This window comes from Poecilia latipinna, unplaced genomic scaffold (genome assembly GCF_001443285.1).
Source record: "Poecilia latipinna isolate Pla-1442-1.1 unplaced genomic scaffold, P_latipinna-1.0 Scaffold1249, whole genome shotgun sequence".
Lineage (NCBI taxonomy): Eukaryota > Metazoa > Chordata > Actinopteri > Cyprinodontiformes > Poeciliidae > Poecilia > Poecilia latipinna.
The window spans coordinates 151,397-168,301 of record NW_015113865.1 but is presented as its reverse complement, the minus strand read 5'-3'; the positions used below and the strand labels follow the sequence as shown (position 1 = coordinate 168,301).

General features: G+C 37.5%; 1 protein-coding gene and 1 long non-coding RNA gene across 3 annotated transcripts in view; one reads left to right on the top strand and one right to left on the bottom strand.

Moving 5' to 3' along the window:
* The window catches only part of LOC106960976 (glypican-5-like), a 99,183-nt gene that overhangs the window by 61,580 nt on the left and 20,698 nt on the right, over nt 1-16,905 (top strand). For both annotated transcript variants that reach the window (XM_015054399.1, XM_015054398.1), the window contains 2 exons: nt 4,461-4,581; nt 15,210-15,348. In XM_015054399.1, coding sequence (XP_014909885.1) covers nt 4,461-4,581; nt 15,210-15,348 — 260 coding nt within the window. The remainder of the gene's footprint in view (nt 1-4,460; nt 4,582-15,209; nt 15,349-16,905) is intronic.
* The window catches only part of LOC106960977 (uncharacterized), a 41,663-nt gene that overhangs the window by 5,084 nt on the left and 19,674 nt on the right, over nt 1-16,905 (bottom strand). The window lies entirely within an intron of this gene.

Here is a 16,905-nt window from a genome sequence, read left to right as displayed (position 1 = left end):
CCAGCCAAGACCACAGAATCACATGGCAGCCTTAACTAACCTATTAAATAGATTAACTTAAGGTTCCCTAAAGTTCAGCAAAGCAGAGGTTTTCTTAATACTAATCAGTTGGAAGAGAAGACCAAACATTTATCAAAATAATTTTCTTTCTGACAATATTGGGCGAAATGTTAGAAGAAGACTTTTAAACCTGATGAAATCAGAGGTTGTTGGGAATAAAAAAAAAAAATAAAATAAAGAATTAAACTGATGCGAGTATCGCCTGTAACCTTCCACCTTACACATAGCGTGCCAAGGACAACAGCAGCTTCAAGAGAGGTGATAAAGTCAGTAAAGAAAAAAAAAATGGTACTTTGAACTGCCAACCAAAGGGTTGACTTGGAGAGATCATCTAGGAGCTAAAAGAAAAGGAGTAGAGTGCAGGATGGGTGAGAGAAAAAGAGCAGTGAATAAAACGGAGACTGCTTAAGCTTAACTGCCCTGCAGATGACCCCTTCATTTTTGCTTGCAGTTTCTTCTTGCACATTTTGTGATCCAAGTATTTCCTCTTTAATATTGGTGCCTTTGAAGTATAGCATGCTATATTGCTTACTGCCAGGAGTTCAGACAGCTTCAATAAGAGCAACCAAAATGTTCTCTTTTCTTTCTTTTTTTTTTCTTCTTTTTAGCTTGGTGTTTGAAATATTTATTTTTCATGAGAGCAAATCTAAAATTTTAGAGGTTATGGCAGGCCTCAGTGCCATGTGACTTGTTTATGGGGCACAGGACTCCGGCAGAGTGTTTGTATCTGTTTAGACATATTTATATTCGCTGTAATTGGCAGCATGTTCTCATAGGTTATGTTGATTAAATGTTTGTAAAGTGGCTTTCACCAGTTCCTTTAGTGTTTGTACTACAGCGAAAGGCTCCTAGGCTCACAGTGTGTGAGAACAGTCTGGCCTTTCAGAACAAAACCTCTCGTTCAGACTATTTCAACATGTCCAAGCCCAGCTCGTAAAGTTAGCTGGCTACAGACATCCACTAGACCCCTCCCTTGCTTTCCCTGCTGGACTCACTTGTGACTTCAGGCTTCCCTCTTAAAAGGGCAGGAAGAAATAGCGGTATTGCAGCTTTTCCAGTGTTGCCTGGTTTTAATGATGTAGATGGCAACATTTACTAAATTGTCCTTTATTAAGCACTATGCACAAAATTATGTTGTAATTATAACAATACTACTACTACTACTACTACTACTACTAATAATAATACATTTTTCTCTATGTTTAATACCTGAATTTATTAATAAAGTGAATGACACAATTTTACCATGTGATTCATTGACGTGACGCCGGCTCCGCCCCCAATCAGGATTAGCGAACTCTGGGTAACGGCTGTCGAGATTGCATGTTCCCCACTGATAATGATGGACCATGATTTCTTAGTATTTTTCCTCGAAATCTGTATGACAGCACTTTAATGATGATGAACACAGATATTCCGACTATCTATACTATCCAACAATCCGCCCTACCTTGTGACAATGCGCGTGCACAAGCCGATATTACGTCACGGGTTGCTGACTCAGAAGACAGGTAAACATAGCCTTACACTATACTGGACACAGCTGGCTCAGCTTTGATGCGCTATGGTATGTTGTTCAGTTTCTCCAGATAAGGGGCGCAAACCTCGGCTCAATGTGCGGCCACCGCTTGTTCAGTTGCTGACAAACCCCAAAGAATGTTTGGCAGGTGACGTCATGCTAATTTCTGCTTAAGAAATGTAATGTAAAGCTGCAAATAAGAGGTTTACAAATTTGAGAAATGCTACAAGCAAGCTAGATTGACTCAGACGGTAAGTCATAAAATAACTTTATTGATTTGATACACTTTACCTTCTCCACTCAACAACAGTCTGGAGAAAGGAGCCTTAATAATCAAATTATCTGTTGCACCACCTGCAACATTCTTTCCAGCTGTAACGGTAGAACTGTCAGTAACATAGTTTTATGTATAAACAGTCTCACACTTACAGTTCTTGTTTATAGATGACATTTTTTACTCTTGCTTCCTTGACTTGACCTAATTTTCCTGTCAGCAATGGTAGGCTTTGCAGTGTTTTTGTTTCCTTGCCCACAAAGTTTCAGATGGGTTGAGATCTGGGCAAATACAGAAAACCCAAGTAAGCCTTATTCATTCCAAAATCAACAGTGCTTTATGAGATCATTGTCCCGCAGGAACATCCGATTGTGTTCAAGTTCAGCCATCTTGCCTTTGATTGTAGGTAAAATTATTAAATTTAGAGGTATTCATAGTATTGTTGCATCCACTTTGTCAAGTGCTCAGCATGGTTTTACTCCCACCATGCCTGACAGCTGGAACAGCGCTCTCAGGTTTAAAAGCATCACTTAGATTTCTGCCAAATTGTTCCTGATCACTGTGGTCAAATCTCATCTAACCAACCATAAAATAATTGTCCGGGCGGTGTTTTACTTGACACTTTTACTTGTACAAACGCCCAGTTTGGTGTAAAACGTGCCTCACATTGGTGTTCTCCCGACTTCCAGTTTACAATGGCTCTGTCTATTCATCAGGTGTTCCTCAACAACCTAACCAACACGAAAGCATGTTCCAACAGGAAAACAATTCCAAACACAGATCCAATCTGGCTTTAGGATGGATGAAATAGAATGACGTCATTGCTACAACTCACAATCTCTATAAACCACATCTAAATACACCCACTTTCTTTTTTTTTTAAAGCCATAACTCTATGAAAAGTACACATACAAATATCCAGAATCAGGATAATGAGGTACAAGTTCACTTTGCTGTCTCCCCACTGCACTTTGAAGATGAATATTTGATTTTGATTTCTGCTTCAAACACAGAAAGCATTCCTGCAGGCCTTTAAAAGATCAAGAGAGTTCAGTTAGAAGTTGAAAACAGGGAGCGGAGGTCACTGCTACTGTGTGCTGTGAGCAGAGAGAGGATCCAGACAAAGCAGCCTTTAAGAGTGTGTGTTAATGGGGCATTCAGCGATGACTGCTACAGTTCCACCGACAGGGGCCAGAGACTCATGAGTCAAATGTAATACATGTGTAGGTAATCATTTGCAATGTTTGCTTACACTTAACATTTGACTCGAGGAGAGAAATGAGCAGAATGTTGTTTTGTTAAAGTAAGGCAAAGTGTGTAAAGATTTAAGCATTTAATTGCTGTTACTGAAGTCTGATCTGTGCCATAAACCGCTGGATTATACTGTTTAGCACACTAAATTTGCTATCAAGTAATTATCCCGGGATATCCTGCTGCATCATTTGTCATGTCCCTCATGTGCTATCAAATATTACTCCAGTGAAATGTGGTAAGCCTAGCACTGCGCCAGACTCACCATGAAACGTCTTTTTTCTCTCTCTAGTATCCAGTCTGATGTGATAATTTCCAGTACTGTCATCGCGAGCCAAGCCTAGAGACAGACATGCATACACTCCCAAACCCACAGATGTTTGATTTTACATTTTATTATTTTATTTGGTGGAGTGACGCTGGAAGACTATTGATTGTTTCCATCCTCAAAAGATTTAGAGTTGGCAGCAGTAAGAGCTTTAGCTGTTGTCAAAACAAAGATACGGTTATCTGTGTGAGTGTGCGCCTTGGGAGACTTGTAACTCAGCTTTCCAAACACACTAAAGTAAATCAAGCAATTCATTGATGAATAAATAATAATAATAAAAAAAAAGAAGAACAATGGGATGTAAAGTTAATGTGCAGCTTGACAGGGTTAAGAGGGGCGATTTTTATTGGCCCGATCAGTAAAGTGCCATTTCAGCAAGTTGATGGAGCGCAGACCTCATCAACACATTGCTCAGATCACAGGCCACAAATTCTCAGGTTCAGCACTTTTATGATTCCCTCCACTCAAATTTGCATGAATGCATATATGTGCGAGTAAGCACAACCACAAATGCATGTCATACCTATAAACATGTCTGTACAAACACACCGACTATAGCCATCCATAATCGCTTTATCACCGTAGCGCTGCTGCTGGAAGCATCTATTGATTTAGTGTCAGTACCTGTCAATCCCCTCATATCCTTTTAAGTTCACAAATTAATAATTTATATCAGTATATAAATCCCAAAATAATTCAGACAACATTACAAAGACATGCACAAATAAAGAGTACTATAGTAATGTAGGGAAAGTAGTTTGTAAAGTGTTTGTTGGTGTTGTTTTGCTCCCACTGTTTGCCTTATTTCTGTACTGGATTCATAGAGCTGGAAATGAATGCAGAACACCAATCCAATCTAGCAGAGCAATCCAGAGTAAAGGGAGTAATTTGCCCAAGCTTGTGCAGTTTTCCTCTTTTTAACAACATGCATCCCTGTAACTGATCTACTCACAAATAAGACATTGGTTGAAGTTTAAAGTAAGTAAGTGATAATATTAATCTTGCTGATTTTACATTTATTTCCCCAGCTATATCGCTAGAATCGTCAGAAATGGTCTGCATGCCCAGAGGCAAAACCCAGAGGTCAAAGTTCGCAGCATGGACCCTACAATTGCTGAGTTCAAGAAAAGGCTGGAGCACTTCAACCAGGTAGGAGACCGTTGTCTTACCACTCGGACATCTGTCAACGATAATTGCATTTTTTTTTACTCAAAGGTGAGCATGTGTGTTTCATCCTGGTAATACAAGGACTGACCTAGGGGTGCCACTGAAGAATACAGATACTTTTACTAATTAAGCTTTATGTTGCTGAATAAATACAATCCTTTTCAGCATCAAGAGTTACCTATCATTACCAATGACATTATCAATAAACCATCATGAAACCCATTTATCCTTGTTTTAAATACTCTTTTAAATACATGCAACACAGGGAAATGCTGATCCACTGAATTATCTTTGTCATGTTCTTGTTTTCTGAACAGACCAAAATCGAACATAAATGAAAAGGATTTTGAGGGAAAAGGAAACCCTGACAAAAAAAAGTGGAATTACTGTAGAAAAAAGGAAAGAGATGAGAGGGGAGAGCAAAAGGTCAGGAATGAGTGACAGATAGGCACAGATGACACAAGCAGCTTCAAAGTGACACTGTTTGTCATGTAGATGGGGCTTAGAGCTGAAAAGGACCAAGAAGAAAAGGCCCATTTCAGAGCTTCCCTAGAGGCCATTTGAGGAGACAAACGGACAAGGATTTTGTTCCCCTTTGCCTGACTGCCCTTTTGTTGCCCTTGAAATTATGCCTACAAATAGTATCAGTCACTGCCCACTCTATATCTGTAGATCTCACTTTCTTTTTCCTTTATTTTACCCTGCCTATGTCTATTCGATTGCTCATGCTTCTAATACATCAAAGAAACCTCCTCTTGTGTGTTCTCATTTGTCTTTGTTTCTCCCTGTTACTGAGCCTCTCTGTTGCTCTTATTTGAACTGATATCGTGGTTCTTTCTATCTGCTTTCATTCTCTTGCCTTTATCTCAGTCTTTTTTTTTTCTTTTTTCATGAATGTTTCCCCCCCGTCCCCCGTTCTTGTATCGCTCATATCTCCCAGTCCGCCTGTCAACCTCTCTGCCTGTCTGCCACTGACAGCTCAAGATCACTTCTGTTAAACTTCAGCATCCTGTTGTGCATTGCAGCTGTCAAGTACCTTGTTGTCATGGAAACTATGCAGAGTTGAGCAGGTGTCCCATTGACATTTAGAGAGTTGAAGAGTGCACCTTGAATCCAGACCAAGTGACAGAGCTTTGCAAGAGTTTTATGGCTATTTCATATAAGACCATAGGATCAAACGTCCCATGTCGCAACTAGCAAAACTGCAGTTACACGTTTGCATAATGGTAAGGCTTGCCAATATCAAAAATAACAATTAAATGCTTATCGAAATACTACTTCTACTGCTGTTGATAGTACTTACTAAAATCAAACAAGTTGATTTGTACTGTTTGTGTTGGACTGCGGCTTACTTCTGACATTTCTCACATAACGGATCAAAGGGATTTTGTTCTGAATTATATCCTCATTCAACAGAATTAGTTAATACCGTTACACTCTCATAATGTAACTGAGAAGCTTAGATGAAAGCTTCCTTTTTTTTTTCTTTTTTTTTTTACTGTCACTGTTCAGCTCATGTCTTGAGTTCCACTTTAGTTATTTGACAGTTTAACCAAATCTTAGAATATGGTGTAATTTCCATAGTGTCTTTCATTGGTACGTTCTTTAAGGACATTGGATGTTTTTAAATTGTTGAAAGACTGGTCGGTGTTCTCTGAATAATTTACATTAGCTGGCCTAAAGGTAAATGATACAATTAGTCAACTCCAAACAACACAAATATTGTGAAACAACTAAATAATAGTTGAGTGATTCTCGGGAAAGCTAAAAGTTTTCAATTTATACCGTTTTAAAGCTCTAAAGAATAAGCATACACCACTGCATGTTTGAATAGACCAGTGTTTTATTTTCTCACCGTCTGTGCAGTACAAATTTGTCAGCTCCATCTTCATGCAGTAGATTGGACAGTATTCCCAATATATTTGAACAGAACTATATGCTCAGTAGCTTTAAACTGCATTCGGTAGGATGCAACACACTGCATCCTACCAGTATTTCATGGTTTACATTAGTGAATGGCTCCAACTTAATTCACTCACCAAAGGTATTTTTGGACCTGACCCGTCTCTTCTTCATTTACCTCAGTAGATATTTTTGCTCCCTTCAGAGTTTCTGCAGAACACAAGGGACTCAAAGCGTGCCAATAAAATATCCTCCATATCATTTCACCATCAACAGAGCCTGAAACATTGAGGCAAGGCAGGATGGACCACACCTTGGTGGGACAATAACAGTGCTTTAAGGAGTTTTCTTTTGTATGTGTACAACAAATTGCGTCAGCTGTGGTTGTTTTAAAGTGCTCTTATGAATAGAGATTGAATGGACTGATTCAGCATTTGAGCAAGCAAATGAATAGGTGTACTTGGTAAAGAGACTGGTCAATGCATAAAACAGATGGTATAGTAAGAGTTCAGATCATTAAATTAATTGCGGCATCTTTCTTGATTAAGCACAAACAATCTAGTATTTATGTGGACCACACCAGCAATTGCTGGAAGCTCTGTTATTTTAGCAATAATCTCCTCTTGCCTTATTTGAGTTTTGGTCATTTCTGAGGAGTAACGCTGAAATGCAGGCCTGACTAAACAATATCATAACTGGCAAAAACATAATTGCATGGAAAAATTACATTTAAAAAGAACATTTTAATCTCCTGTAATAGTTTATTATTTTATTATTTGAAGCCCCTCATTAGTCATTATACAAAGTTTTCTTCCTGAAAGAGTGGGAGGAGGAAAAAAAAAACAGTACAAAATAGACGGCAAATTTGTTGTACCTGAACAAAAGGTTTGTATTTTCTGCTTGTTCTTTTGTGGTTTTGTATGATCACTGGTCCCATTTGTCTCATTTTTGGCCCAGTAACGGACTGACATCTATACAGCGTGTACCCCTCCTCTCGTTCGATGACAGAGGGGATAGGCAGTTTTGCAAACTGAATGATGGCAACATGTTTTCACAAGTTGTGTTTACTTTCAAGGCCCATTTATCTAGGATTTTTTTTCCTTTAATTTTAAAGTTTGCAGTGCACAGTTTGTTCCCTCAGCTGATTGTAGCTTGCTCGAATGACTGAGTTTCAATGCTGTATCCTTGAACTGTAATTCCACATTCCTCAATGCAACATAAAGTTTATAAAATGCTCTGAACTAAACTATGACATTGGAAAAAAAACTTGAAAGAACAGAGGAAGAAAAGCAAGACAATATGTTTTCTTGCTGTGCTCTCCGAGTTTATCTAAACAAGAAATCTCCTGCTGAGACATCACAGACTTTTACCTGAAATTTATCAATATAATTATTTTGCATATGCACAGAGAAGAGCTTGAGTGTCGTTTTAAACATAAAAAGACAGACAGTACAGTTGTCGGGTTCTCACAATCATGTGACGTGCTTGACAGCTTTGCGTGGTGAATGCAGAAATACACCACGTGCAAATCCGCAAAACGTTTTATGAAACTAGAATTTGAAATTACATCTTAATAGGGGAAAAAAAAAAAAAAAACATGCATGCAACTGTCAAACCTAATGTTACATTGTTCTATAAAAGGATCTATTTACTAAGTCAGATCAGAATCCACCCATGTTGATCTCCCCTGACTATCTTCTTTATTTCACTATCTTCTCTGCCTGTAAATACTGCTAAAGTGGACAATAAATGTTGTGTAATGCACGTTTGATTAATAGCATTAAGTCCAGCTGTTTATGGGTGTGGATCCTTTAAGAATGTTCATTTTGTCCTCATGAGGTCAGAACATTTGTGAATGTGTAAAACCATTTCTTTTCCAAATAGAATGTGACACACAGACTCACAGATTAACATCAACACGTACAAACCCAGACAGTATCATTAAAAAAATAAATAAATAAATAAAAATAGCAGGAAGTTGGGATAACTGAAATGTCGGAGCACCGCTTTAAAGATTTTCTTAAAAATACAGAGCATAGAATTGGAATTGAGAGAAACATGTTGGGTGATTGATTAGGCTGACTACCGCTTTGCTGTGCTACTTAACAGCTCAGTGAGATACCACACTGGAGAAGCTTCCTTTGAGATCAATCATCCTAGCAATTAAATATACTTCATTGTGTTTCTGTTCTAATTCCAGTGCTATTTTAGCAAAAACAATCATATATTTTCTGACTTCAACACAGAATGGATTTTTATGTCTTAGTCTAAGGGGGTTTGAGCTGTAAAGCATTACTGGAGCCCAGGGATGAAGAAAGAGCCTGGAGTTAGCTGGCAGCATGTCACAGGGAGGGGACAAATTCTTTCCACTTGAAAAAGATGATGAACTTGGTCTTCAGAGGAGCTCTGCTTCTTTTTTGCTGCTGCTGTGGCAACAATACAGTAACAGGTCTGTCTACACAGTCCTGTGTTTTCGCCTGGCAACCAAACTTTGTGAAGCCAGACTGTAATTTGATCAGAACATTTGTTTTGCATCGGTAATTTAATGCAAAGCTTCTAAATATCCCACCAGATGTGACTTTTTTGCCTCACTTTTGGGTTACCAACTCATCATTAAAGAAAGGAAGTCTGCAGTGACGCAGGGGTAGAGCGCATGATCCATGTGCTTTACCCCGAGGCCGTGTAGAGGACCCGTAGAGGACTGAGGCCTCTACGCGGTCATCACAGGTTTGAGTCCCGGCCTGTTTGCCGCATATCCTCCCCCTCTCTCACAACCCACTTCCATGTTGACACACTGTCAAATAAAGCACACTAGAGTCAAAAAAAAAACTTACAAAATGAATGAATTAGTAAAAAAAAAAAAAAGTAAGCCTTGACACGTAGAAAACCTAAAACTTGCTAGTGGTGGTGGCACATAGCTACGAAAATCTAATTTGCTTGTCAAGAATTAGACTATTTTGAGTTGAACTGGCCCTAAATTATCACAAGGTATTTTAAAAATTCACAATTCCAATTGTTGCCTCATTGCCAACATCTCATGCCAGCAACAACAGAAGCTGTTGCTGAGGGACAAACATTCAGAATCAGCAGTGGGCACCGCTAATTAAAACGTTAGCTGTGTTAACCCTAAAGCAATAATGTTCACGATTGACTCAAGGGAAGCTAAGTGTGCTAAACAACTACAAAGTTAGCAAAAACACTAAATAGAAAAAAGATGGAATAAGATTAACAAAACCTGCAAGCTTTAAAACAAATATTTTCCAATGCCATCATGTCAGCTGGTCACCAGCCCTACTCTGATAGAGATCTAGACTTTGGAGGTTGCTGGTCATTTTACCCCTTTGCCACTCAGGATGCTTGCAGCTTTAGTTGTTTCAGACTCATCCTTTTTGGGAACAAAAAGAAACCGTTTTCCACAGAACATTACTTTGTACATACCTTGGGGACATTTCATTAAAGTGCTGAAAGGGAGATTGATCCTTATCAAACTCCAACAGATACCAGGATGCCTATACATGCTGCAGTAAAATTCCTCATTTCCATAGCAGTCTTGCCTGCTTTGAAACATACAATTGTGTATCATTGGTAGCTTTTAGAAAATATGTAAGTTAAGGTAAATTCACGACCATATTGTTTCATATCTTGAAGCTAGGGTTGTCAATGATAATGCGCTAGCGCATCCAATTCATCTGAAAATATTAACGGGTTAATATTACATAACGCAGATTAATCGACCTACCTATTTTTTCCTGTGCACATACTCTCCTGGCATGTGCACATCTACGTGTATGAGCTCGAAATTTCACATGCACAAATTACGCCCTTTTGCTTGGATGGATGAGATACTGACAGACTGCATTACCTATAGGTAGTTGTTTGCATTTTAATTGGTTGGAATGTGACAGAAGGGGCGGCTTTCCCAGGACACCATTCCTGCAAGAACTACAGCTGTGTGTATAGTTAAGTTTCAATCTTGCAAATGTAGTTATTACAACACATGTTGACATAACAAGGTTTGTTGCCTGGATCTAAATGTAGCTCTTTAATCTGGAGATGAAAGTTAAAAAATACACCCAAAAAGTTACATCATTTTTAAGTGAATTTATTGGAAAGTAGTTTGAGAAATTGAAAAGTTTTGAATCTGTGCAGGAGTAGAACAAATATTTTCATAATTATTGTGAGGGATTTTAAGCCTTTGTTGCGTCTGTTGTTTCGATGACTCTCCAATGAGGGAATTTGTTTTAAAGGACTAATAGATGCAGTTTATTGGCAGTAGAAAAGAAGGTCACTTTTTTTCTTTTGGTGGCTACTGAAATATTGAAAGTACATGCATTGTGAAGGCTGCTCTCATTAATCCAGCGTGTGGGCTGATTATTACCATTATAATGGGCATTCCTGGCAAATGACCTCAAGTGGTACCTTGTCAGAGCTGCTTTTTAAACCGTTTAAATTGTTTCCCATGGAGGACAAGTGCAGCTCACTTTGATGCGTGAAGTATTTCATGTTCCCAGCAACGCAGAAGCAGTCTCATATTTTCTCACAATTTTTTGTCATCAAAGCGGTTGTTGAAACAAGCTCAGAAAAAAAAAATGCAACTGCTGCTCCAACTGTTGTCTGTCATTCACCGACCGTAAGTCCAAGTTTATTATGATACACATACATTATACACACATGTAATATGCTTCAGCGAGTGTCTGAAAGGTGCAGGGCGTGACGATCTTAACAAAACAGTGCATTGCCGTGAATGACTCACGAGTGTTATATAAAGTCACAGCCAATAAGGTGTCACTAGCAGTTAGTAACACAATCAGCTTGTGGCAGCATGTCGAGGAGGGGTGTGTTGCTTTGCTATCGTTTAAAATTTGGTTATGCATTTCAAGAATGCTCATCTCTATTTTCATTTAGAGTATTATTTTTTATGCTCTGATTTCGGGACATTTCTATTTTCTTAGAATTTGTCTTGTACTGAAAATGTAAATCAATTTGCTTATATTAAAATAAATATTCTTTTCCTTTAATGAATCAGTAATTTACATGTATGTTATATGGGTTAGGGCAAATGTTTTTTTGTTATTGATACCCATTTTTCTCCTCTGTTCCCTGCAGATTGTTTTTAACATCCGATCTTTTTTTTTTTCAGTTTCACCACCAATGGCCTGAATAAAGAGTTGTATGTTAAATCATCAGCAGAGAATCAGATGGCATCAATAATAGATTATTTTTACCATCTTTCATCAAAAGCGTATCTTTCCATTTTAGAGTAGGAGTCCTTGTTTGCTGACTTGCATATTGTTAGACTTTCCAGTGAAAGTCAAACTATATTTGAATATACGTGTGTGTGCCTCTTTTAGATACAGACCTGATCAAAGTTTTAAATGGCAGTAATTTACATTTTGCACTGTTGGATCTTAAGAAGGTTCTAAATAGAACTTCAAAATGCAAAAAAGAAAAAAAAAAAATGTGAGTGAGACCAAAAATTCAGAGTAACCATTTTACAGCAAACATGCCATGTGGACATCAAGGTAATTTTTTTTTTTTTTCTCATCAGAGAATAAAAATTTCTTTCACCTGTCAATGTGTCATGTTTGGTGCTTTCGTGGAAACTCTAAACGGGCAATGTTATGCCACTGAAGGAGTTGAGGCCTTTGAAGAAGAAGTTTTTTTGTTCTTAAAACTCTTCTCTTGCAGATATCTGATGGTTATGCCATTGCAATTGGCGCCAGTGACAAGCTTAATTTGGTTGTGTATCTTGACAGACAGTGAATTGAATCCTCCGGCTCATTGCCAGTGACATTTTTTGGGGTCTGCCACTTGACCTTTCCGTAACCCTCAGGATCTTTTAAGAAGTTTAAAATTACTGTCTACTGCGTCCAACCTCAGCACCAGTCATCTAGTCATTTATTTTTGGTCTTTTGAATGATGTGATCTTAAACTTTTGATGAGATGATAGACAGCCTATTTCAGTGGTGGTTTGCAATAACTTGCTCCCTCACATTTCGTCTTTTTATATTGTGAAGCTACAACTTAGAATCTTCTTTAGTTTCAAAAGTGCAAAATGTGAATTCTTTCCATTATTCAACTGGTCTTAAAATTTTGATAAGCAGTGCATATTCTAAAGGCAACTGATTTTTCCTTCCAGCACAAGCTTTTCTGTGGATGCTTGCAGCAATTTATCCTTTGAAGCTCTAAACCCTATCATCCTCTGACTAAAGAATCTTTTTAAGAAGAAAGAGAGGGGAAAATTAGTTTGCACGTTATAAGCGGGACTAGCAAACTATTTCATCAAGTCTTTTGAAAATATTTCAATTCTCCTGGGATGCCAGAATAATGAAAGGTTGGAATTCCTTTTTTCAAGCACTTTTCTCCTGGATGCATACCATCTTACATAACTGGAAGCACCTGTCAAACAGCATAGTCACAGTATAACCTTTTTTCTTTCCAATGGATCCAGTTTCATGTTTTTTTTTTTTGTTTTTTTTTTTAACAATTTACCTTCATGTCAAACATTGTATTATTTGCAGGACAGTCCTAATTTGACAAACGGGTGTTTTCCAACACCTTTGAAAACAAAGGTGTTTCAGTTAACTCTATTAAAATAATGCTCTGTGGTGTTAATGAGGTACTGAGTATGTAAACTATTTTCTAAATTTGTATGAAAATGGAAATAAGTGTTAAACATATTGTCATTTTTTTAAAGTTTTAGATATAAACAACATCTTTATGACAAGTCAAGATAGGTCATAGAGTTGACCATCATTATTCTCTGGATGAGATTAAGATGTTTTTCATCTTTCTTATAGGGGATGTTTTCTCACTACATATCATTTATCTGGTAGTGATAAATATTCACATATTTTGATTGGCTTTGCTACATTTTCCCATGCCTTTTATTTAAACTTAAATTGGCAGCTGTTAACATTAGTCTGCTGTTAATAACAGGCTGTGATATCGCTCATTGTTCTTTCATTTTGAACACAGAATATCAGTTTACAATTTCTAAAGAGTCAAAATATGCTCAGGATACCAAAATAGACAGGTTGTAATTTCATCCAACCCTTAAACAAAACCTGTACAAATACATCATTTCTGAGCATTTCATGTGACTAACTGTTGCAAAGCTGAAAGCTGAGATGTCCGCTCGGGAATCCTTTTCATTTGTTTTGGCTGTAAGGGATCTGTCTTACCACATTGTTTTTAAGGCCCTATATCATATCAGTATATCTAATTCATCAACACTGAGCTTGTGCCATAGCTGTACAGTTGCACTATAGCACATTGCATTGAGATACAATGTCAGAAACGTATTTTTGTGGCACAGTAATTTACAGTTGCCTACTTTATTACACACTGTTGAAAAATGCAATAATCCGTCTAATGACGAAGACATTTTTTTTTTTTTTTTTACATTTTTAAAAGTCAAGCTGTTTACAGGTTTTCTTATAATTTCATAGGTTTTTACTTGTTCGCTGTATGTCTTGGTCTCTTGGTTTTGATCAAATACCGTACGTGCATTATACCTGCTGATCCACAATTGTACTTTGCATAACTTCCTAAATACTACTTTAGTATGAACCACTGTGGAGTCCCCTGAAAGGTTTTGTTGTAGGGAATTTAACAGGTCACCCTTAGAGCAGGTGTCAAAGATATTTGTCATCCCTCAACACTAATTACTCTTTACATTCATTACATTCGTCTATCGACATGTTTTTAGTTAATATGTCTTCTGTGTGAATCTCTGTTATTATTATGCACCAATAATAGTGCACATGAACAGACATGACTACACCATAGTATCAAAAAAGGTGTTTGTGATGTCATACATTCAATGGGTTGGATTCATTATATTTGTTGCCCCTATCCCTCAGGTAGAACATATCCCCTTACAAAGTATGGAATGATATGACAAAAAACACAAATATGATGCATGTAGAAAAAAAAAACACTTTTTGCTATTTTTGTTTGAGTAAATGTTTTTCTGGAAACATGCTTGGAAATAAATGGGACACATAATCCTACCACCTAGGGCCTTTTGCTATTGTGCACCACCCATGTTGATCTACCCCAGGATATTTAGAGCTCTAGCCAACATTTACAAGACTTGATGCGTCGAGGCAGAGTAGGTCATGTTTCATCTTGAAATGTTTCACAAGAAAACTAACGAAGCATTTTTTCTTTCCTTTCTGACATGCACCATGCTAAACTTAAAGTATCATTCATGTTCCTATTTCAAAATAGTATTTATTGCATGACTTGAGGTTGTCAATGAGGTTGACAACACCCATTTTACGGTGTCTCTACCCTGTTGTCCACTTTCTTATTACTCTCACCCTCACTATGAGAAAATTGAGTTTGGCCTGTCTCATCTCTTCACACTCAGTCCGTCAGATTTTCTAAACCATTTCACTATTTTAATCTGCTTACAAATATATATTTGTCCTTGTTAATTATGCCTGCTTTATATTGATGTTCATATTGTAATTAATTAAAAACACTAGATTTGTTATTTTTAATATTTGCATAATACCAATTAAATATTTGAATCATCGTATCATAGCAAACTATTTACTCACTCACCCTATGAATAGTGTTGCAAATTTGTTCAGTTTTATGAAAATGTATCTCTTCTATGTTTTTTTGTTTTGTTTGTTTTTTATAGTCTGAAAATGGTACTCTAGTGTAGGCTAATTCTCTATTATCTGTTTCCATAGGAAACCCAGGAGAAGTTTCCAAATCTCAATGAAATTGAGGTCTGGGAAGAACCAGGCAGTGGGGAAGAGCAAGGAAGCACCGCAGACTGTGATGATGAAGATGGCTGCCAAAGCTCAGGAGATGATGACGAACAAAACTGTAAGTCACACACCAACCTGGGTGAATGTCACCTCTACGACCACACACCAACAAGAATGATCCAATTTTTATATTCCACATTATATCCAGTCTATGTCTAGTTGAGATTTAAACTGTCACTATCATACTTGACTTTTTTCAACCTTCTTTTCCTGATATTATGTAACCAATCAAGACTTTTCTTTGAAAAGAGTCAGCCCAGATACCTCTCCGAGCACCGACACAAACATGCTTATAGCGAAGAAGATGTGAGGTCATGTGCTAACTGAGAATATTCAGTCTCTTAAACCTGGAGGATGGGGGTCTGTTTTTATAAAGCATGCAATGATCTCAGTGAAAGGGTTTCAGTCAAAAAGCAACACTGTTTCATGTTTTTGTAAGACACTTAATTGGTTACTAGTGTTTCAAACTAAAATATTTTGGATGTACAAAGAAAGTAGATGTTAGCTTTTAATATTAGAAATCATGTCAGAAAAGATTTTCTGTTGCTTAGTTAAGTTGTAAGACATATACTCTGGGGCTTCTGGTTGTGGTAGAGCTCCAAAGGTCCAAGTTATAAGGAGGATTAACCATCCTCTGTTGTATTAAACAGAGGACTTCATTAAAAGTTAATGAACAGACTCAATTTATCACCCATCACTCAGAAAAGGTGGAACTGCTCCTTGCTGAATGTAATGTCTCCACACGTGTAAGCTGAACGTGTTCTCCTCTGTGTAGGACAAACCTATACTGCAGCTTCCAGGCGTGATATCTACAATAACTAAATACAGCTTATGTCTTGGATCCAGCAGTTTACATTTCGGAAACATTGCAGATTTCCTTAGAGAAAAGTTGAATAATTTCTAGATTTGTTAAGGAGGCTGGCAGTAGCTTACTCTGCCGTAGAGTGAATAAGACGTTCAACCCACAGAACATGCAGGACAAATTTAAGAAAGCAGAATGTTCATATAATAAAACTCAAGTGTTCCAATAACAAATCTCTATGAACATGGTCTACTGTTTTTTGTTTTTTCTTGAAGAAAGTGCACTCTCACTATATACTGTATTGCCTGTTTGATCTTGGCTGTGATCTTACTCCTCTTGCCAAGGGACATGCTGGTCTACTTTCTGCGCCAGCTAAACAAGACCTGGTCATGTACGAACTGCCATTGCAACAATCATGAACAAAGGGGATAAATCAGCGTATCTTTAATGAACCATATTATCCCTCTTCTCTGGGGCTATGAGTGCCTCTTCTGTACTACATTTTCTGGCGTGACCGAGGCTTATTAACCGCATTAGCCGTGGGATCATTTATGAAGCTGCTTCCAAAGGGGCTATTCATTAGCTCATAAACACATTAATCTCCAAAATACTTTTCTTTATACTTTAGACCACTATCTTTCTTTTAGGAAAAGGGATGCTTCAAATCTTGACAGATCAAGACTTTTTTTTTCTGCCTTTTCTGACAGGACCAACAGTGTGGTCTGGGGTTCTAGTAGTTTTTTTTTTTTTTCCTCCAGTTTTCTTGGGCAAGTTTGAAAAAAAAAAAAAAAGACAGCCAGAATAGGGTTGTCT